We start from the raw sequence: 19,821 nt of genomic DNA, 5'->3' as shown, positions 1-19,821 counted from the left end.
GGAAGTGTTTTTTTTTTTTTAAATGTAGGAATCCATATGTAGGGCATACGCATGAGTTACATACCTTTTAAAATGAACATTTCCCTGTTATGACTCCTTACGATGAAGGGAGGTGAAGCTGGTGGGAGTTAAAATAATCAAGGAAGTGTTTGTTGGCGACAAACTGTCTGGGTGAAGTGACCAAAGCACGCATTATAACAGGAATGGACTAAATCAGTTGTACTATAATGGCGACATTAAGCTGTCAATGTCAACCCCTGCATCGATTATTTCTCATTTCCTGCGAGAGACCTACAAGCCCTGTGTTTCTGTACTGTTACTGTGGTTATATAAATGGTTTCTGTTCGTGTTAACAGATGTTAAAGTTGCTCAAAAACCCACCAAAAGGCAAAGCAGGTTAGTATCCTGTCTACTAACATTATGTTTTATGTACTGCTAGATAAGGCATGGACAGACCGTGTACAAGAAAATTGAGAAGTCAATTGATCAATTAGTCGATCGATACAACCTTTGGCGGTTCCAGATGGTCAGAACCATTCATTTATCCTCCATTTTATATCATTATAAAGTAAAATATCACTGAGTTCTGCACTGTAGGACAGACAAAACAAGCAATTTACCTTGAGTGATCGACATTTTTTACTCTTCTACATATAACTGAGTAAAAGACTAATCAATAATATAAATAATGATCAGTTATAGTAGCTACATTTCTGCATGCATTCTTCAAACTTTAGAGAATTACAAATAAGCTGCCATGGAGGGGTTTCTCTTCTAAAAATATGTTGGAATAATGAATGTATCCTGTATTTGTTGGAAGAATTGATTATAAATAGATATTCAATAAAATGGATTCTGGGATGGGGTCTCATCCTGTCTTTTCTCCTGTCTTATCACAAACTTAGGGCTTCAATAAAAATGACACAGCCAGTTGTACAATTTGTAATTTTCATGAAATGAACACGCACAAAAAGGGAGCTTTCTAATGTAACAATGTCTAACAACCAAAGGGTTGGTGGTTCAATCCCTAGTTCCTTCTGTTCATATTCAAAGTGTCCGTTAGCAAAACACAGAACCCCAACTAGTTTAGGTCAGCATCTATGAATGTGTACACCACTGATCCATGTCGATGTCTCTGTGCACAACACTGGAAGATGAACCAAAGATGTCAAGAAACCCACACAACCGATATATATACATACAGATACTGTATATTTATTCATAGTACACAAAAGAGAAGTCATACAACGCTCTGCTGGTAGAATTATTAGTAGAATCCGAAGAGCTCTTGTGGTTGACATGTTTGACAAATTTGAGAGTTTCTTTGTCTCTGTACACGAGGGCGAGGGAATTGTCCTCTGGATACACCGTCAGCAGCTGTGATGACGAGGAAACCAAAGCAGTAATGATGATGATCAATGATTGATCGCTCACACATGTACAATTACACTTCATACTGTAATCAACTCTCACCTCCTCGTCCTCCTCATTAGCAACATAACACGTGAAGCCTCCAAAATCTGACTGCCAGTCTATGAAAGACAATTCAAGTGTTGAAACATTCACAATATTGATTGATGTTCATACTGTGTGTGTGTGTGTGTGTGTGTGTGTGTGTGTGTGTGTGTGTGTGTGTGTGTGTGTGTGTGTGTGTGTGTGCGTGGACTCACCAGGGCTGCAAAAAGGCAAAACAAGGTCCAGAGCATATTCTGCCCGCGCTGCTTCTCCATCATGCAACAGAGTGTAGCAGCCATGAGACCATCGACGCAGTTCACCACAACATACAGGTGTGCTCAGCTCTAAACAACAAACAAACAAACAAACAAAGGTCAATCACACACACACACACACACACACACACACACACACACACAGCTGTGCAGACTGAAGAACCTGACAAACACCTTTCTCTCTGCTTGTATTCACTGATTGTGATTCGGTTGAAGATCCCGTGGCTTCTCCGTCTACTACGTCCTCTTGCTCCTTTTTCTCCTCCTTCTCTTCATCTTTCTCTTCATCATCCTCATCAGCAGGACACAGGTAGTGCAATCGAAGGCCGGTGAAGTTGGAGAGAAGCAGGAAGAAGGCCTCTGAACGAAGGAGCTCCCAACATGCACTCACACACTGAGGCAGAGTGTCCAGAGAAGCCACTTCATAGCACCTGAGTCACAAAAATACAGTGGAGGTAATCACATTATCTCCAGCAAATATAAACATAACATCACTCTTGTGTTAAATGATCTGTGAAACCTGTCCTACCTCTTATTGGGCGGACCCCTCTTTGTCCACTGAATCTGAGCGAGTCGCAGGGCTTCACTCACCTCCCTGAACTTCTCCTCCTGAGGACAGACACACAGTCAGCCAACAGGAACCAGTGGAAACGTGCCAGGAAGAAGAAAATGAGGAAAGAAGTTACCTTGAGAAAATCTTTGAGCTGAATTTCAGAGCTGTCCTCAAACTCCTCCTGGATCTGCTCTTGATAGGATATGTCCAGGTAGACTGGATTGACCCACTCCAGAAGCAACGTTTCCTGTGGTAAACACAACAACCACATATCAGCAGGAACGTAGGCTGTCCATTGTTTGACATTTTTGGAAATGCACTTGCTGAAAGTTAATGAGAAGATCAATACCACCATGTGAACCAGAAATATGTTGTTTCTTTCCTTTTGGTTTTTGTAGATTAAATAAACATGTCAATTAGTGATGCTTAGAAAAACCTTTTGTACATGTTTGAACAAACTCACGTCTCTTGGTAAGTGTGGGCTCCGTTGGACGGGGGCCTCTGTGTGGCGAGGAGGACGCTCCAGAGACGGCCCGTGAAACCAGCCACTCAGAGACAGACGACACTTGTCCTCCGTCAAAACCTCGGACACCTGGACATAACACATGTTATCGATATGAAATCACAGGTACAACATCGATGAAAAGGCCGGAGCGGTTCATCTTACTTGGTGAAAGGAGACTGGAGAAACTTCAAAGAGGACAAGGGTGTTCAAAGAAGGTACGAGTGACTTCACTATGCTCTGCGGTTGGAAATTACCTGATGACAAAGACAAAGATTATATAAGATTTCTGTTGTTTAAACGAAGAGAAGTACACACACACAAACTGGGATACTCACTGTCAGTTGTGTAAAGATCGAGGGTTCCTCCATCGCTGCTTTGCCAGGGAGGCACGAGATACAGGATGAAAGCAACGCGCCTCCCCTCCAATTCATCATCATGACACAAGAGAACATCTAGACAGAAGAGAGAACAGTACATATATTTAAAAAAAGGAAAAATGTACAGCAGAGTAGTCATCGCATATCTGATCAAAAGAGCCTAAAAATATAACAGTACTTCCTGTAAGACGTTAAAACAAAGCTTACCTGTGTATTCATATCTGGCACAAGAAATATCCACTGTGGGCTCCAGTTCAACTCCCAACACTCCCCCGAGCCAGGAACGGAAACGCCCAAACAGTGCTGCCCTGAAAACAGCGACATTAATGTGAAATGCATTTCATTCACTACTGACAATGACAATAATGCTAGACCTTTAACCTTGTATAAGCCTCACCATGCAGACAGATTGTTTCGACTGCTCAAACCTACCATGACATTTTGTTGCAACATAAATAATAGATGATCACAAGAGGAGGCCGGTATGGTGCATCTAATTATGGTATTTATTCTCCTGGGCTGTATTTCTTCAGTAGGTGTAGCACAGCATAATCACAAACGTATTTAGAAGAAATTATATGTTTGTTACTGTAAATACTGCTTTCCATAATTGCAAAAAAATGTCCATTATTTCTAAATAAAGCAGAAGGTTTGTGCATTATTTTGCTATCTGGGTAATGTATGAGTCTCAAAGGTGTCGTCTTGGATTCAGATTTGACATCAAGCTCGTTTTGGTCTGGTTTTATACATCGACATCAGAATTTTTATTGGACTTGGTTCAAACACTGAACCTCTTGGCAGTGTCTGGCAGCTCTCCCTGCTCAATAATTCTACAGTAACAGTATTGTTTCAGGTCATTTGTTTGAAAGCCCCAACATTTACACTGCTGTAATGACTCACAGTGTACCAGTGAGTACCAGACTGAATAAGAAACAGTTTCCACTTTCACCTTCTGCTCACAGGTGATTAACTGCAGCTGGATCCATTTTCCAGTACAGCCAGTGCTGTACAGTCCCACTGTGCCAAATGTTAAGGCTACCTTTCAGAGTCAACAGCACTAAATGAAGGAAACATGCTAATTAGGAGGCAGCTATAATCTCTGGCTCCACCTGGTGGAGCTGATAACTAAACCCCAAAATGTCTCACTACCACTGGGGACACGTCTGCATTTCAAGCCTTGCCATTTCCATACTGCTGACGTAAAACATTTATTTTAACCAACTTAACAATGCAGACGTTGAGGATAAATACTGATTAATCTATGTGTCTAAGTGTGTCTTTGTTGAATATTTTTAGAATATGCTGTGTGTGGCAACTTTAGAAGGTTTTAGATGGGAAAACTAAGCTTAGACGTCACAAGTAGCACAGAATGCCATCGCTGGATTTATAGCGCTGAGATCAGCAGTGACTAAAAAATAGTAGTTGTCCTGTCTTTGAGTTTTTCTCTCATGATGAGATACCAGTAAGGTTAAAGTGGTTTAAAGGTAAGAATACTGTATCTCAAAATGGACCATCAAATGTGCTTAAAATCTGTGCATTTCATTTTGTCAGGTGAAAAAAAGGAGCAACAAAATCACAATGAATAACCTGGCTTTAGAGAAAGAAAAGGTCATTCTGTCAGGTAATAAATATTGATCACAAAGGATTACCAGAAAATAAAAATGTGCTTTAAAGCTATAATATGTAACATTTCAGCATTAAACACTACAACTATGTTATATTATTTTGTTAAATTGTGTACTAACATTATTCTAAATGTTTTCAACAATATTCTTAAGTTATCAGAGAATCTCACTCCACTGGTCCCACGCTACTCCAAAAGGTCTAACTTTGTCTTTTATAATTGTTTTGATGAGTGAGACCCCATAGCCGCGAATATAACATATTCTATGTTTATGTTTTTGGAGGTTCAGTACTGGCTCTTAAGTCAGCAACTTGCTCCAGATGAGTGTGTAAAACTGTGTGTGTGTAGATTGATGGATTGAGTCTACCAAATTAATGTAATGTGATTTTTATCCGTACTTTTTACCCACCGGACAGAATGAGATAACTCACTTCACAGTACTTTAATTCCACTTGTAACTCATGCTGGGTGAGCAGCTCAGATTGTCAGAACACCGGCTATTATCCACACTTCACCTCTCTCTACATCTGTCCTATTTTATTCAATAACTCGGCTGCAAAAGACACTCACACCGACGTGTATTGGGTCTGGTATACTCAGCACATAAACACAAGAACACAAGCTAGCTTTCTACCTCAGTCCTGCAATATGTTGCTCCGTTCTCTTCTTCAGGTCATCTGACTGTATAGGAACAATAACAAAGTAAGATAATAACAAGACAACAGCACAAACCCACTGGGATAAATCTGTGAGAAGATCAGTCTGATCAGACAACCTGTTTAAATTTGTACAGATCGTTGGACTTCTCGTGGAAGTTGAGCCCCAGCAGCTCTCTCTGCAGGTTCTCCACGAAGGTCTCGCTGCCGAGGAAGTTCCTGATGATGCAGTGAGGGAAAGGGTGGCAGTCCAGCTCCAGATCCCCTGCACACGAACAGCAAAAGATTGTGTGTCTGCATGAGATATTGACAAAGAGCTTGTGCAAAGGCTCTGCGGAACAAACCAAGCACCAGAGTTTCAGGGCTGCTACAGCCACAAAACTGAAACAAGCTCCGAACAACAAACGTGAAATATTATTTGGACCTGATGAACAAGAGTGGCTGGTTCAAATGTAATAACAATAATAATAATAATAATATGTTCGACTCATATCCAGTGGTTGGGCAATATGACAATTTCTACTGAGAGAGGATATAAAATGTCAACCATCAGAGGATAATCTGTTAGATAATCGTACATGATGCTGCAAATCAACAACTTTATTACAATAATGGTCCAAACAACAGAAAGTCCATAAACAGATTCATAATTGATTTTTCACAAGAATCACTACATCATGATATAAATATTGTGATATAAAATTACACACATTGTAAGAGAGGACTGTATAGATAAAATAGTGACTGAACAACTGTCACTATTAATAGATGTTACTCTATAATGTGATACACATACAATCTCTGTCTGATAAGATTTAACTGTTCAATTACTATCAATAACTATCTATACTGTAGATTGGCAGATTAATAGAGTAGAAACCTTCATTCTTACACATCCTCTCACTAAGCTGTCAATAATCAATAAACTAATAGATATAAGATAATAATCAGTCGGGTTTTCTACTTCTTCAAGAAGAAATCAGTGATGTGTCTCATATTTCCTTTTATGTGTTATTATTATTATTATTATTATTATGCTGTTTTACAAACCCTGGAGCTGGTTCCTACAGACCTGCTCTGTGACGGATCAGTGTGTGAGTGTGTGTGTGTGTGTGTGTGTGCTGTCCACTAACCCTGGCTGTAGTGAGTCCTCTGGCTCCATGCCTCCCTCACAGCTCTCTTCAGCTGCTCGTCTTCTACAACTGAAGTAAGTTCAGCTGTTTCTACACAATTCTTCTTCTTCCTCTTCTTCTCTGTGACTCTGCTCTCGTCCGGTCGTCGTTTTGACGCCATTGTACAAACGATCCGGGGTGAAACCGGACGAAGGTGCAGTTTTATAAAGAGCTTTATTCACTTTAGTAACGTGAGTTGGTGTGAAATGGCCCGTGTGTCGCGGGTAAATGACGTCCTCTGAAGGGGTCTAATAACTTTACCCTGAGTGGAGACTGTCAGGCAGCATCGGAAACTTCCTTCCTGGGTTGAAATTAAAGGTTTAGGATTGGATTGGACTGGACGGGTACATTTAATTTAGTATTTTGAAGAAAACCCTCTTTAAGAGGAATGGGACGTTACATATGTATTTTCTTGGTTTTTGAGGCAACCAAGTCATAAAATATAAGATATAAAAGATATAATTCCTCCAGTAGGTGTTTTTTTATGAACTTTTTGTCATATTTGCTGAGACTTTCACTTCATATTGTCAGTATAACACTAAGTCTCCTCTGGCTCATTGTAGTGCTTCTATTGGCACAAATAAAAACAACCAATCAGAGCAACAATAAGCTATTTTTTTTTATAAAAGTGACCTACTGCAGCTTTAATGAGAATGGATAACACCTATAACAGCATGTTTCTGAAAAATGATGTTGTGACATGGTTGTAGCAAGAGACCATCAATCTTCTGTCCTGTCACTATGATAGATGTAACAATTGAAGTATGTTGTTGGTCAAGTGTCTTTGATTAGGTACTTACTATGTGATCGCGACACAGCACACGTCTAACCTTAATCTACACATAACCAAGAGACTGATGAAGCTTATGAGGTAAGGCTTCAGGGCAAAGTCAGTCAGTCATTCACTGTGTGAGACCAATTCTTCTGTCCAACACCTGAGTGCTGGCTGTACAACAAGTCTATTATCTATTAAGATTTCAGCCTCATCAGCTCCAGTACTGATTCATGCTGAAATATTCTGGTTTTCACATTCACTTGATGGATATTTGATCACCTTGTTTGGATCGGATTAAGGCAATATGTCAGCCTGCAACTTCTAGGTTTCTTTTACCAAATGTACAACAAGAAATAAAAACAGTGACCTTATAAAACTGAAGCATTTAACATTGGTACTTTCTGTTCCAAACATTGGTGTATCTCGGTGTTGAATTAAATCATCAGTAAACTGAAGAAAAGCCAAATAAACATTTAAAATCACTTCCCAAAGAGTTTTCTCTCTACAACTTAATAAGTATCAGTCAGCCACTCACTTTGCTCTTTGTATTTTATAAAAACATACTCAAAAGGACTGCTTTATTAAAAAGAAAAAAACAAAACACACAGCATTGTTACAGGTTAAAACACAGGAAACTCAATGATGTATTTTGTTTAATCAAACATTGGCCTCCTTTGAGAGGACATAAAACCAGATTCTTATCACGCTGGAATACAGACTTGTATACTACAAAAACTAGCAGTTTCTCAAGATTAAAAAAAAGACACATGACATTTTCATTTTCTTCTAACAGTATAAACACCCCTGTGGAACTGTCAATATACACGACATGACAAGATTTTTGTTTTGTGAAAGTTGATCTGAAGATGAGACGTATTTTTTCCCCCCACATTGTCTCTCATCTTCACTCAGACGGGGCTGCACTCACAGAGACAGCCAGATGTACTTCTGGTCATTCAAGTTAGTTATAAATGAAGTTGAACCTATAAAAGAAAAACAGTCATTATTACAAATTCAGTTTACAAGTTTCACAGCAATGCAGTTGCAATTTTTGTCTTTTCCAGTTTAATTTTAAAATGTAAAAACACTTTAAATGTTCTTTTAAAATGGTAAACTAGACACTAGTGGACAATTTAATCTACAGCTGGTGCCAAAAAAGGTAGGCAAGAAAAAGACTGCAAGCAAGTAAACAATACCAGATTTAAACTATTCCAAATATTGACTTTGACTTTTATGAGAAAGGAATGTTTGTATATGTATTTCTTTGCTATAAATAAAGTCTTAACTTAAAAAATCTCTGCACACCTGATTGCACGTCTGGTGCAACGTAACTTGAATAAAACTCTTGAACACTGACTTGCATATTGGTGGTTTATATCAGAGTTTTTTTCTTTTTTATTTAAGTCCAGTTCTGTCTTCAATCTTTATCTGCAAACTACTGTAGTATTCACACATATGCATCCTTGTTCCTGGCTTGCATAACCAGGCTGTGGTGCAGGTTTAGGTACTGAATTTGCGTCAGTGTTTTGGTCAAACACTTCAACAGGATGGATATCTAAAACGGCTCTTCAAACCCGAGCAGTAGTCTTTGTACTCTTTGTGCGACCCTGCAGCCCACAGCTGAAGCTTAGACATGCCAACAACTGAGTGCTTTCACTGTGTTAACTGGTGCTGATCACTGGCTTGTAACATTACAAACATGAAAGATAGAGAAAGACAATACCTGCTCAATAGTTGTGGTAGACTGGAAATTATTGGTCCATATCCAGGAGCGTTGTCATATAGTTCAAACAACGGTGCTGCCACCAGTTTATAGTTTTTGGGGACAGCAAACAGCGCTGTGGAGACATGAATTACAGGTTTCAAAACCAGAAGCAATGTTACTCCTCCTCCTCTTCTTTCAACAGGATTTATACCTCTGTCTACCATTTGTTCTCTATTAAACTTCAATGCTAAAATACAATAATGTCACAAGTTGCAATATGCTGACCTTTTTCCTGCAACTGAACCAGGAATAGCTTCTTATGCTCCTTAGGTTTGGTGATGTGAGCTGGAATATATGGATACTGCAAAACAAATGACTTAGAATCAGTTCACATTAGTATGCACAGATATAAACGACATTATGACTAATTGACTACAGAGACTTCATCCTGGGATCCAGAGTGCATGTTTCAATCTGGATAAACATCCTCCCATTGACAAGCAGTGAGTCATTTCCCTGCATTAGTAATGTTGTTAGGTTAGCAAAGTGAAAGTATCTTGGAAATTATAACCAAAAGAAAGAAACTGACTATTTGTGTGTTTGTGGACATATTTCAAACCAGAGACTGTGGAAAAAATTTCCATATTTATCTCAAATAAGATATCTGAACAAAAATATCCAGTAGAAATGTTCCTTTAGTTAATTCAATCTTCAGACCCTCTTATTATCCCGCTGGTCTTTGTGAACTAACCTGTGGAGGCTCAAAGTTGGGGCGCCACCAGTTGCCGATACAGTCGTCAATCACCCAGTCCTGCTTCACGCCGTCCTGCCGTCCGAGGATCTAAAGTCCAAATAAAAGTTAACATACATATAAAGTCCACAATCACCATAGCACCAAGGAGCTTATACTGTGCTGTGACGTAGCTACCTCGGTCATCAGGCGTTTCAGGCCCTCCACCTCATCTTCTCCAGGACTCAACTCCCCCCCAGGCCTGCAGGAGAGATGCAAGGATTCAGCCGACTGTTCATACAGGACCCTCTGAGGTCCATACAGGTTGGACTGGTTTATACCGTTTATACCCTCGGAGCTTTAACTACTTACAGTTTGAAGAAAGTGGTGCCCAGCTGCAGAAGTAACACATGAGGTAGCCTGTGTTCATGGACAATTAGAACGCCCTCCACGGTCCTCCGCATTCCCATCTTATCAAACTCTTCCCGCATCCGCTGAAAGCGGGCGGCCACTGAGCTGTCCTTCTCATACAGAGGCTCCTTGGTGCCAAATGTATAGTTGGTAAGAGGATATCTGAAGTAAAAATACGCACATGAAACACTGTTAAATACATACTTACATGCTATAGAAACTAAAGATGTGGTAATTATCAGTAGAATTATAAGACTGCAACAGAAAATGAAATTGATTAAACCATCTATTGTTTTTCTTTGGATTAACTTATTGTTTAGAAAACCTATAATATGGAATAAAATGTGCAATGACAATAAAGTTGAATCTAATCTAAAATAGATTTTTCCAGAGCCCAAAGTGACTTCTTCAAAATGCTTCTGTTGTCCAACAAAAACAAGAGAAAACAAGCAAATCCTCACATTTGAGACTAAAATTAATGACTTATTTATTAATTAATAATTGATTATCAAAATTACTGAAGATCAATTGAGTGCACATCTAAATGCTGCACTGCAAGTTTCAAAATCAAGAGAAAAATTAACTGTTCATTATTTACTCGATTAATCAGTGCAATATAATACAAACAATAAAAAACGCATATCACAACTTCCTGAGCTAAACTTGCTCGTTTTGTCCGGCCAACAGTGAAAAGGCCAAATATAATTAGTTTAACATTACAGAGGACAAAGGAAATCGGATATATTCTCCTTTGAGAAGCTGAAACCAGTAAAATGTTGGCATTTTAGCTTAAAAACGAATAAACAATGAAAATAGTGGACAGTTTTTCCGTCGATCAACCCGTTTCAGCTCCACACTTGAACAATGGTTAGTTGCAGCCGGAACTAAAATCCAACAACACAATTTTCTTAAACAATGTGAGTGTTAATAAAACAAAGAAAGCGTCTTACTGACTACAAGCTTTACATAAACAACATGATATTTCTATCAAACAACCCTCTCCTACTTCAAAACTACCACAAACACATTGAAGCCTAAAACATGGCCACAGCAGCAGAGACGTGGAGGCATTGTGTCAAACACACTGTTACACACACACACAATAATAATAATAATAATAATAATAATAAGATCAGTATCCAGCAGGCAGCAAACACAACATGTTAACTCAGCTCAACGTTAGCTACAAAGTTTTTGGAAATTTGATTGTCGGTGTACGTTAACTAACCGGAACATTTTTTGACACAGATACCAGCAGCGTGGTGTGAACTCACAGGTTGATGGTCCTCTCCAGAGTGAGCGGTTTAGCGGGCCCGCTCATGTATTTGTTCCCAAACTGAACGGCACCACCGCGCGGCCAGCCGGCAGACGAGCGACTGGGAGGCACGACCGACATCTCTACCGTGTGCACGACGAGGCTAAAATCCTCCTGCAAAAAATCTACCTCAGCTGGTAGTTGGGTTATATAAATTGCTAAAGTAATTATGTGGATAGTCCACAACAATTTCTTTCTACCGTCGTTTCCTTTGGGCCTTCTCTTCCGGGTGAGGGTGGTTTTCTGGGCGAGATTCCCGACAGCGAGCCCTGGTGGTGTGGAGGATGAACAGCAGTGGTGTACTTCTTACTGTATGTTGTTGTACACAGACAATTATTGCTGTTTATCTGTGGTACATGGAAATGAAGGTTGTTGTTTTTTTTTATCAACCAGACCTGATACTGTAAACTATCCTATAGTGTGTGTGTGTGTGTGTGTGTGTGTGTGTGTGTGTGTGTGTGTGTGTGTGTGTGTGTGTGTGTGTGTGTGTGTGGGTGTGTGTTTAGTGGCGGACTGCTTTCTCAATCCAGTTCCACCAACAGACTGGCCATAAGACTGTACAACAACTCTTAGTCTACCTCCATTTGCACTGCTTACTGTTTTACACTGTTTACTGGGGCTACTGTGTTATAAGTCAATTTTATTTTTAATTTGAATGTATGTTTAATGTATGTAATGTGCTATTATGCTACTGGATACTTGAATTTCCCTCTGGATAAATAAAGTATCTATCTATCTATCTATCTATCTATCTATCTATCTATCTATCTATCTATCTATCTATCTATCTATCTATCTCTCTCTATCTGTCTATCTATCTATCTATATTATAAGATCTGTCTGCCTCTAAGGAAGGACTGATGCCCTATTTTGTGAGGTATAAAGGAAGAATCAAGGTTTTATAGCTAACTAAAACTAAACTAAAAACATAATAGGTGTTATAAACATTTTAGTCAACAGAAATAAAAGTAAAACTAACTGAAACAATATTGTGTACATACAAAAATAAAATAAAAATATATAGAAAATGTCTTTAGTTGTAGTCTTTTAATTTGGTCAAATTTGTCAACACAAACACAAGAATGAGGAGTCATTGGAGAATGTTTATTGAGGGACGTCTACATGACTGTGAGTCAATGTCTGTATTATTATACTTATTCTGAAAATCTTAAATCTTGCCCCTCACAAATACCCCACATATAATAATAATAATAATAATAATAATAATAAACCACTACTTATTACTGAAACTAATAAAAACTAAACATTTTGAAATTAAAAAAAAACTAAACTGAAAGGATCGAACTCTGGAAACTAAAGAAATAAAACTAAATTTTAAAAAAACAAATGAAAAATACCAACTCTCATTTATCGTCTCAAGGTCAACTATTAGCTGACTTTTCTCCAGGTCTTTCAAAAACATCTCACAGTCTTCCTCTGCAGATGGACTCAATGGACTAAATGTGACACTAAAGGCCAGAGACAATGATATAAGAGCCCCTGTGATAACAACTGCATATCCATGGCAACTGAAGAGCCCATACACTTTAGGAACAACTAGTAAGTGTCCCTTGAGTTACGATTCTCTTGTCAAAAAGCATAAATGTGTTAGAAATAATGTATTCACACACAAACAGCAGGAATGACTCATTCAATTCAATATTCCATTTAATAGTCATAACTATGTCTCTTATCCATCTATTGTAAACATGGTGTATTTTACCACAGTAGTTGTCTTATGGTACATAATCATACGTGCAATGCAAAAATTCAAACATAAGTTAAAAAAGGACAAAGACACTGCTGGATTTGTTGATTACATCACACCAAGGGGATCTCAGTTCTTTGGTCCAGTGGCCCACCCTTTGTGGTGTGCTGCTTTAATGTGGTGGTCCCTGTAGGAAGTGCCATGGATCATCTGCCCCCCTTTACCCTTTACTGTGGCCTCTCCTACCCCGTCACAGTAGTTGGTCCCGTGTTTATGAATTTGTTGATTTTTGAATTACTTCACACCCTCTGACTTGGTTTCTTCTGGTTTTTGACTTGTCACCCCCTCATCGCTATACAGCTCACCCTCTTTCCCTGATGCAGGTTCAGCCACTCCCCCTTCTGTTTTCACTGCGTCTTCTTCAGGTTTCACACTTTCCTCCTGCACTTCTTTCCTCATCAAGTCGCTGCTGACCAGAGCTGGTTTCCCCTTTTCATTCTCGCTCTCATTCCCGACATCGATGACTTTCTTGCTCTCATCTGTCTCAGCCTGCTTGCTCTTTTGAACCGTATCAAGCTCCTCGTCTGCTGTTGAGAGAAGAAAATCACAGTAATTACAAATACTTGCCTTCATGCAAGCACACATTACATACTCCATACTACTTAAAACTTACCTGCGCTCTTCTCTGCAAGCTCTATGCTGGATCTTTCTTCGGGAGGTGTCTGTACATCGTTATCTTGGCCTGGACTATCATTGTAGGGCGCTGGACTGGTCAAATGGTGAGAAGCAGCACTTGAGTTATCGGTAACAGGGAGGCCAGAGCTAGTTGGTGTGAGGGTAGTGCTGATATTGTTAGTGTCGGGGGGGTCTGAGTCAGTCGGGAGAGGGGAGCTAATTGCAGCTGCGTTTGCTGAACTGGGGGTGGAAGTGGTGTCTGCACGGTTTAAACTGGTGGTGGTGGTAGTGGTGTCTGTAGGGTTTGTCTCACTGGAAGAAGTGGAGGGAACAGAGATATCAGCAGGGCTAGGGATGGCTGAGTGAGTAATGATGGAAGTAGAGTCCATGCAGTCGGTGGATGTTGGGCTTGTAGTGGCGGTGGTGGTGGAAGAGGTGGAGCTGGTGGGAGGAAGGGCAGAAGAGGCCGGAGAGGAGGAAGAGGTAATGGGGGCGTCAGGGGCATCAGGGGGTGGAGATGTTGTTTTAGTGACTGATGAAACTAAGGTTAGAGAACTGGCAGAGGTAACTGAAGTGGAATCATCACTAGCTTCAGTAACTGAATTGGTGGTAGTAGACATATCTGATACGCTGGTGGAGGGTAAAGAAGCTGCGGTGGTGAGAGAAATAGCTGCATCACCACCTGCAGCAGGAGCAGCATCAACTGAGAGAATGCCATTCGGCTCTGGGAGAGTCGATGAAGTTGACAGATTTGTTGATGTTGTGGAAACCGGGCTTTCATTGCTGGGAGCAGCAACGGTTTCTGAGATGGTAATGGAAGGCGTAGTTATCGTTGAGCTGGAAGTGACAGAGAGGCTTGGAGTAATGGAAGTGGAAGTAACTGAGACAGTGGCGGGGGGCTCTGTGGGTGTAGTGGTGCTCGTAAGGGTTGTCAGAAAGGTAGTGGTGGGTTGTTCAGTGGTAGTGGCGTTAGTTTCGCTGATAGAAGGTGTGTTGTCGAGCTCTGTAACATTCGTGGGTGTTGTAGCTGCTGCAGCGGGGTTAACAGAGTCAGTGCATATATCTGTGTCAGAGGGCAGTACAGTACTTGAAGGGGAAATTGTAAAATCGGTTGAGTCAGGGACTGAGTTTGAGATTGTTGGTACAGAAGGGGTGGTGGTGTCAGTGAGGGCAGGAGCAGCCGGGGTAGATGGAGCTGCAGTTGGACTCGATTTAGTGGGCGTGTTTGTCTCCCCTTCCTGTATTTGGGCTAGCTCGTTCTCAGGTGTGTTGCGGCCAGATGTTGTCGGGGGTGGACCCGGCTTGAGAACTGGCTTTGGAAGCAAAGCAGGTTTCCCAGCTGACTCATGTGCTGACACACTTGGGCGAATTTGATGCCTTGTGTCTATGAAAAGAAAAATAAAATGATGCAAATGATTTAGCCTGTGATACTGGACATGAGAGAGTGAATGTGTGTGTGTGTGTGTTTTACCTGATGACGCAGACATCGTTCGAGGTTTTGTGAAAGTAGGTGGTGGCTCAGGTTTACTGTCAATGATAGTACCTGAGGCACAAAGATCATTTACATCTTATTTTACCAGAGGAATTAATTCACTATTATGTCCCTATAATGGATAGAGAACAGTCTTATCAGCCCAAAGAGCTATTAAATCCTTATAATGGAGAAAATGATCCATGTCAAAAAGCCTCTTCTTCTGATACAAATTCCTGAACTTCAAAGATTAATTTTGCTTCATTAACACTAAGCTAGAGCAGAGAGAGTTTGATCATATCAAACATCAAATAGATAAAAGGACATACCTTCAGATTCTGCTTTTTTCATCTCTCCCTCCTGATTCTACAAGAATAAAACAGGTATTTAAACACATGTGAAGACTCCTACAGTAACTAAATTCACCAGACATCCACATTCACATACCTGGGTCTCTCCTGGCTGGGCTTTGGAAACTCCAATGCGTTGGAGCATGAGATGGAGTTTCTGTTCAAAGCTATGTTGGCCTTCGAATTGCTTCTGAAATCAGGAACAGCAGATTAATGAGGGCTCTTCAAAACGTATCTACTGATATCTAAATGTATGTATGAATTAAACTCTACCAGCACTGACCTTTGCAGTGTTTCTGGCATTAGTAGTCCCTGCTGCTGATCCAGACAGCAAAATGAGAGACTGGGACTTCCCCTCTCTGAGAGCTCGGCGGGGAGGCACCGCTTCTCCCCTCAGTGGCGGAGCACCAGAAACAGGTGTCTCCTGAACAGCTGACTCTCCAGTAAGAGCGCTGGGATGTTCCTTCGCTTTCTCCTTTTCATTTTCCTTGTCATGTTCCTTCACTCGGTCCTTTTCCTTTTCTTTCTCGGCTCTGGCGACCTCCCTGAGCGGGCGGATGAAATCAGCGATAGAGGCCTTTTTGGGACGTCCCTCTTGGCTCGGTTCTGACTTCAGGCCTCGTCTCTTTTTGAGAGTAAAGAAATCACCGAGCTTCCTCCTGAGTGTTTTTGTCGGGGGTGGACAAGGGACAGCGCTGGCAGGAGCCACTTCGTGCACTGTGATAGATTCCTCATCTTGCTTTTTTCTATATGAGGGATCATATATCAAATCAATACAGTGTGTCTTTAGTATAAGTTTATCAAAGCAGTGTGTCAGGATCTAGATCCAAATATTAAGGAACTATAAAGTTGCTTATTTGGCAGCGGGTGATACTCACAGTGTATCAGTAGGAAGTACTCTCTTAGTAAAGAACTCTTCAACTCCTTCATCCACCCTCCCCATGAGCTCAAGTACTTCATTGTCACTTTCAATTATTGTCTCCTAATTACCAAACACATGCACAGAAAGCACAAACATTTTACACCAAAGATCAAACAAACTGATGTTGAAGAGAAACTTGAATCACACGTAACTTTACATTACATAAGCCTCACCTCGGAAAAACCCACACACTCTGGCACTAGTGTTTCTTCTGCCTCTATAGGTATATTTTGGTTTGAATCTCTCATCCAGTCATGCTACAAACCAGTCTCCTGGGAGTCAGTTGCTCAGTAACGTACAATGGGGGGGCGTCACTGGATTTAACATGCAGAATGAAAGCAGGATAACTCATTTTGCCAATGTAGGTAATGTGATATCGAAATTGCAGCTGTACAGCGTTGCATCATCCTGATCATATTAACATCTGTGCCCACAAGTAGCAATAAAAGCCAGGAGGTTGACTGCAGAACACAAATTTAGCAGAAGTCACCGTTACATGATCTGCTGTCAGGGGAATTTCGTGAATTTTGTCTCCCTGGCCATTGGCTCCAAGGGAGTGACTATATGCCTACAGCCTAATAGCTCTGTGACAACATGATCAGCTCAGTGGAAAATGGAGATGATCACTAGATGTTGATACAATCCTGTGGAAAAAATACAAATGCCACAAGCTTTTTTTTAAAAGAGAGAGCAAGAGAAGACATTCAGTCTAATACCAAGTGTGGCTTCTCCAAACAGCCGGTGACCAGTACAATGGGACTGCCTTATTCAAGCAGGGACCAGGCATCTTTTACAGCACTCCCCCTCTGTCCTTCCCTTCCCCCTGCCTCTCCCCTCTGTACCCTATTACATCTCTCCTCTCTCCCTCCCTTCCATTTTCTCTCCTCACACACACACACACACACACACACACCACCTTTTCCCTCACACTCCATTTTTACAAAACCTCTCTGATCCTCCTTCACAGTACCTGCGGTCTGTTGGGACGATAGTTCAGTTTTTGTCGGTGAGGTCTCGGTCTGCTCTGGGTGTAGTGCCTGAGCGCTGGTCCGCCCAATGGCAGCTCCATTGGGGAGACACGGCACGCTGTTGCCGTGGAGCTCTGTTGCCGTGGCTCTGTTGCTGAGGCACCGTTGCTAAGAGCACGAGCACCAGCAGTATGTAATGCCTCCACTGAGGTAGGAGGGGCCAGGCTGGCGAGACTGACAGATTTGACAACAGAACCTCGCCTTTCTCTGCTCCCCCCCCCTCCCCTCTGAGAGGAGAACCATGAGAAAAAGATGATGATAAAATAAGAAGAGGCAGAGAGAGAGAGAGGAATAAAGTGACCACGCTCACATTTGTTTCATCCATGCATCCCAGCCTTTGACAAGTGCATATATATGAATATACTGCAATGGAAATAGCTGAAATGAACAAAATGTTCTATTGGTTATGTAATAAATTAATAATTTATTTTATATGCGGAAAAGATGCTCTGAAATGCTGAAAGTGACAGGCTGGGCTGGTAGATTCTTTGATATTCTTTGAGTGTACAAATACACACCCTGGTATTCCTATAAATTTCCAAGCAACGTGTCTCACCAATACTAGAGGAGACTGTCCTAAATAGCCTTGAGAGGGTTGTCAGAGACCTTGATAATGAACCATATGACCTGCTCAGAAACTGAAAAATAAGTCACAGGCACCGGCAAACCAAGCACCAATTTCTATGTATCTTTTCTCTGAGGGCTTTTGTTGCAAAGTTTATGGGAATTGTGTTTCCTGGTTAAATATTTGATATTCAAACCAGGAAAGCTGATGGTTCGAAGCACTTTATTTTCAGTTCTTTATGTAGTATTTACATATTTCAAGGAAACGCTGTTAGGACTGTTAGGAGGTTGTTATGAGCGGTTAACTCTCAACACAACATAACAACCTACAAAACTTTCCACTTATGAACACAACCCAGGTTTTCCATGTGGAGTAACATGACATCAGCTAATTTAGCACTAGGGTGGAGAAGAATATATCCACAGTAGGTTATTGATACCAAAAGCAAAAATGTTTATGGTTATGAATGTAATTCTCAAGTTCGATCACACTGGTTTTATGAAGCTTGTCTTTTATGTTAATTAAATCTTGCCTATGCTTGTAAAGATGCTCATGTATCCCAGTGAATTGTGTTTTTGTTGACCGATAAGATGACAAAAGGTTAAATAAAACTGTAAGATAGGGGAATGATGTGCAACAAAAGTGCCCAACCAGACTTGAACCAGTGGTGGTTCATGGTCAATCTGGTGAAATGTTGATACTTATCTTTTAGATCATGAGGACATTTTTGTTAATATATGATAAATTCATTCAGAGCCAGTCTTTTTGTTTTGTTTGCCTGTACAGTGCTTTAATTGTTATTGTTTTATCTACAGTATATGTGCGTTACGATGTGTCATGTCAGTGTATTGTGATGAGTATTGTCACCATGTAAACTGTGTGGACCCCAGGAAGAATAGCGAATGTTATACAGAAGCTAATTGGGATCTTAATAAACAAACAAATAAACAAACAAACAAACCTGTGTCCCACATTGTTTCAGTTTTGTGTAGCTTTTTCCTAATTAAACATGTTTAACAATGTTACCAAACAGTAAATCTGGGACCAGGAAGTGTCATAAAAAAGTGTCCAGAAGTCTAATGTGGCTGTTTGGACAGATTATACTCCAGTTTTCTGCAGTTTGGCAACCCAACATCACTAATACAGTTGATTATTTGGATATAAAAATCTCACCTTCAATCTACACAGTGACACAATTGATGCAATCACGACTATCTGTGTGTAGTGAGGCCCGCCCTACACCTACAACACCCATACTGCCCTCTTGTGACTGCTTTTATCAACTACTTTGAGTCACAAAATGTTCCTTGTAGCCTCTTTTCAACAATGGCTAGAACTGGTTGGAGGACCGGAAGTCAATCTCGGGCCAAAGTAATCTGCACCTCTCATCAGAAACCTAATCAATAATCACTCAGTTCTATCGATCACCCTCGACATGATTGAGGACGCCACGCCCACGCCTGAATTCAAATCTGGCGCCCATCACCCCCAGCCGCGGCTCGACCACTCCCCTTTACTCCCCTGGGAGCTCGGGTTGCGCAGGCGCGTT

General features: G+C 40.7%; 3 protein-coding genes across 9 annotated transcripts; all 3 read right to left on the bottom strand.

Annotated features, from left to right (window-relative positions):
- Positions 1-1,195: 1,195 nt before the first annotated feature.
- ogfod1 (2-oxoglutarate and iron-dependent oxygenase domain containing 1) lies at positions 1,196-6,859 on the bottom strand. Of its 2 annotated transcripts, XM_051379338.1 has the most exons (13): positions 6,579-6,859; positions 5,565-5,710; positions 5,424-5,470; positions 3,373-3,473; positions 3,124-3,240; positions 2,951-3,042; positions 2,747-2,875; positions 2,417-2,530; positions 2,260-2,339; positions 1,905-2,161; positions 1,671-1,799; positions 1,474-1,532; positions 1,196-1,377 (listed from the first exon to the last, which is right to left on the bottom strand). In XM_051379338.1, the coding sequence occupies exons 1-13, from the start codon at positions 6,736-6,738 to the stop codon at positions 1,216-1,218; spliced, it is 1,593 nt and encodes a 530-aa protein (XP_051235298.1). In that variant the 5' UTR covers positions 6,739-6,859; the 3' UTR covers positions 1,196-1,215. The 2 variants fall into 2 exon arrangements, with proteins under 2 accessions (XP_051235298.1, XP_051235299.1); XM_051379339.1 differs by lacking the exons at positions 5,424-5,470; positions 5,565-5,710; positions 6,579-6,859 and adding an exon at positions 3,563-5,402.
- A 1,068-nt stretch (positions 6,860-7,927) lies between these two features.
- nudt21 (nudix hydrolase 21) lies at positions 7,928-11,790 on the bottom strand. Of its 2 annotated transcripts, none has more exons than XM_051379342.1 (7): positions 11,513-11,790; positions 10,200-10,400; positions 10,026-10,089; positions 9,849-9,938; positions 9,383-9,458; positions 9,116-9,230; positions 7,928-8,375 (listed from the first exon to the last, which is right to left on the bottom strand). In XM_051379342.1, the coding sequence occupies exons 1-7, from the start codon at positions 11,632-11,634 to the stop codon at positions 8,354-8,356; spliced, it is 690 nt and encodes a 229-aa protein (XP_051235302.1). In that variant the 5' UTR covers positions 11,635-11,790; the 3' UTR covers positions 7,928-8,353. The 2 variants fall into 2 exon arrangements, with proteins under 2 accessions (XP_051235302.1, XP_051235304.1); XM_051379344.1 differs by having other exon boundaries at positions 11,467-11,616.
- Positions 11,791-13,203: 1,413 nt separating this feature from the next.
- On the bottom strand, positions 13,204-19,815 carry LOC127351389 (uncharacterized). Of its 5 annotated transcripts, XM_051378878.1 has the most exons (9): positions 17,650-17,707; positions 16,853-16,993; positions 16,636-16,739; positions 16,041-16,503; positions 15,855-15,947; positions 15,737-15,773; positions 15,408-15,479; positions 13,935-15,320; positions 13,204-13,848 (listed from the first exon to the last, which is right to left on the bottom strand). In XM_051378878.1, the coding sequence occupies exons 2-9, from the start codon at positions 16,925-16,927 to the stop codon at positions 13,556-13,558; spliced, it is 2,523 nt and encodes an 840-aa protein (XP_051234838.1). In that variant the 5' UTR covers positions 16,928-16,993; positions 17,650-17,707; the 3' UTR covers positions 13,204-13,555. The 5 variants fall into 5 exon arrangements, with proteins under 5 accessions (XP_051234838.1, XP_051234834.1, XP_051234836.1 ...); XM_051378874.1 differs by lacking the exon at positions 16,853-16,993 and having other exon boundaries at positions 17,650-19,815; XM_051378876.1 differs by lacking the exon at positions 16,853-16,993 and having other exon boundaries at positions 13,204-13,845; positions 17,650-19,815.
- Between the last annotated feature and the right edge of the window lie 6 nt (positions 19,816-19,821).

The sequence above is a fragment of the Dicentrarchus labrax genome, unplaced genomic scaffold (assembly GCF_905237075.1).
Source record: "Dicentrarchus labrax unplaced genomic scaffold, dlabrax2021, whole genome shotgun sequence".
In the NCBI taxonomy this organism is placed as follows: Eukaryota; Metazoa; Chordata; class Actinopteri; family Moronidae; genus Dicentrarchus; species Dicentrarchus labrax.
Note: the sequence above shows the minus strand (reverse complement) of the source record. Positions and strands in the feature narration are given on the sequence as shown.

Excerpts from the sequence above, each read along its gene's own strand:
- ogfod1 (XM_051379338.1), bottom strand. The coding sequence starts at position 6,738 with ATGGCGTCAAAACGACGACCGGACGAGAGCAGAGTCACAGAGAAGAAG. Across the intron at positions 3,474-5,423 it reads CAACATATTGCAGGACTGAG|GGCAGCACTGTTTGGGCGTT; the intron begins GTAGAAAGCTAG and ends CGCTGTTTTCAG. Across the intron at positions 1,800-1,904 it reads GAATACAAGCAGAGAGAAAG|AGCTGAGCACACCTGTATGT; the intron begins GTGTTTGTCAGG and ends TTTGTTGTTTAG.
- LOC127351389 (XM_051378874.1), bottom strand. The coding sequence starts at position 17,748 with ATGGAGCTGCCATTGGGCGGACCAGCGCTCAGGCACTACACCCAGAGC. Across the intron at positions 16,504-16,635 it reads GTACTTCCTACTGATACACT|AAAAAAGCAAGATGAGGAAT; the intron begins GTGAGTATCACC and ends TCCCTCATATAG. Across the intron at positions 15,321-15,407 it reads AACGATGTCTGCGTCATCAG|ACACAAGGCATCAAATTCGC; the intron begins GTAAAACACACA and ends TTCTTTTCATAG.
- nudt21 (XM_051379342.1), bottom strand. The coding sequence starts at position 11,634 with ATGTCGGTCGTGCCTCCCAGTCGCTCGTCTGCCGGCTGGCCGCGCGGT. Across the intron at positions 10,401-11,512 it reads CTGGAGAGGACCATCAACCT|ATATCCTCTTACCAACTATA; the intron begins GTGAGTTCACAC and ends TTTTTACTTCAG. Across the intron at positions 9,939-10,025 it reads TGAAACGCCTGATGACCGAG|ATCCTCGGACGGCAGGACGG; the intron begins GTAGCTACGTCA and ends TTTGGACTTTAG.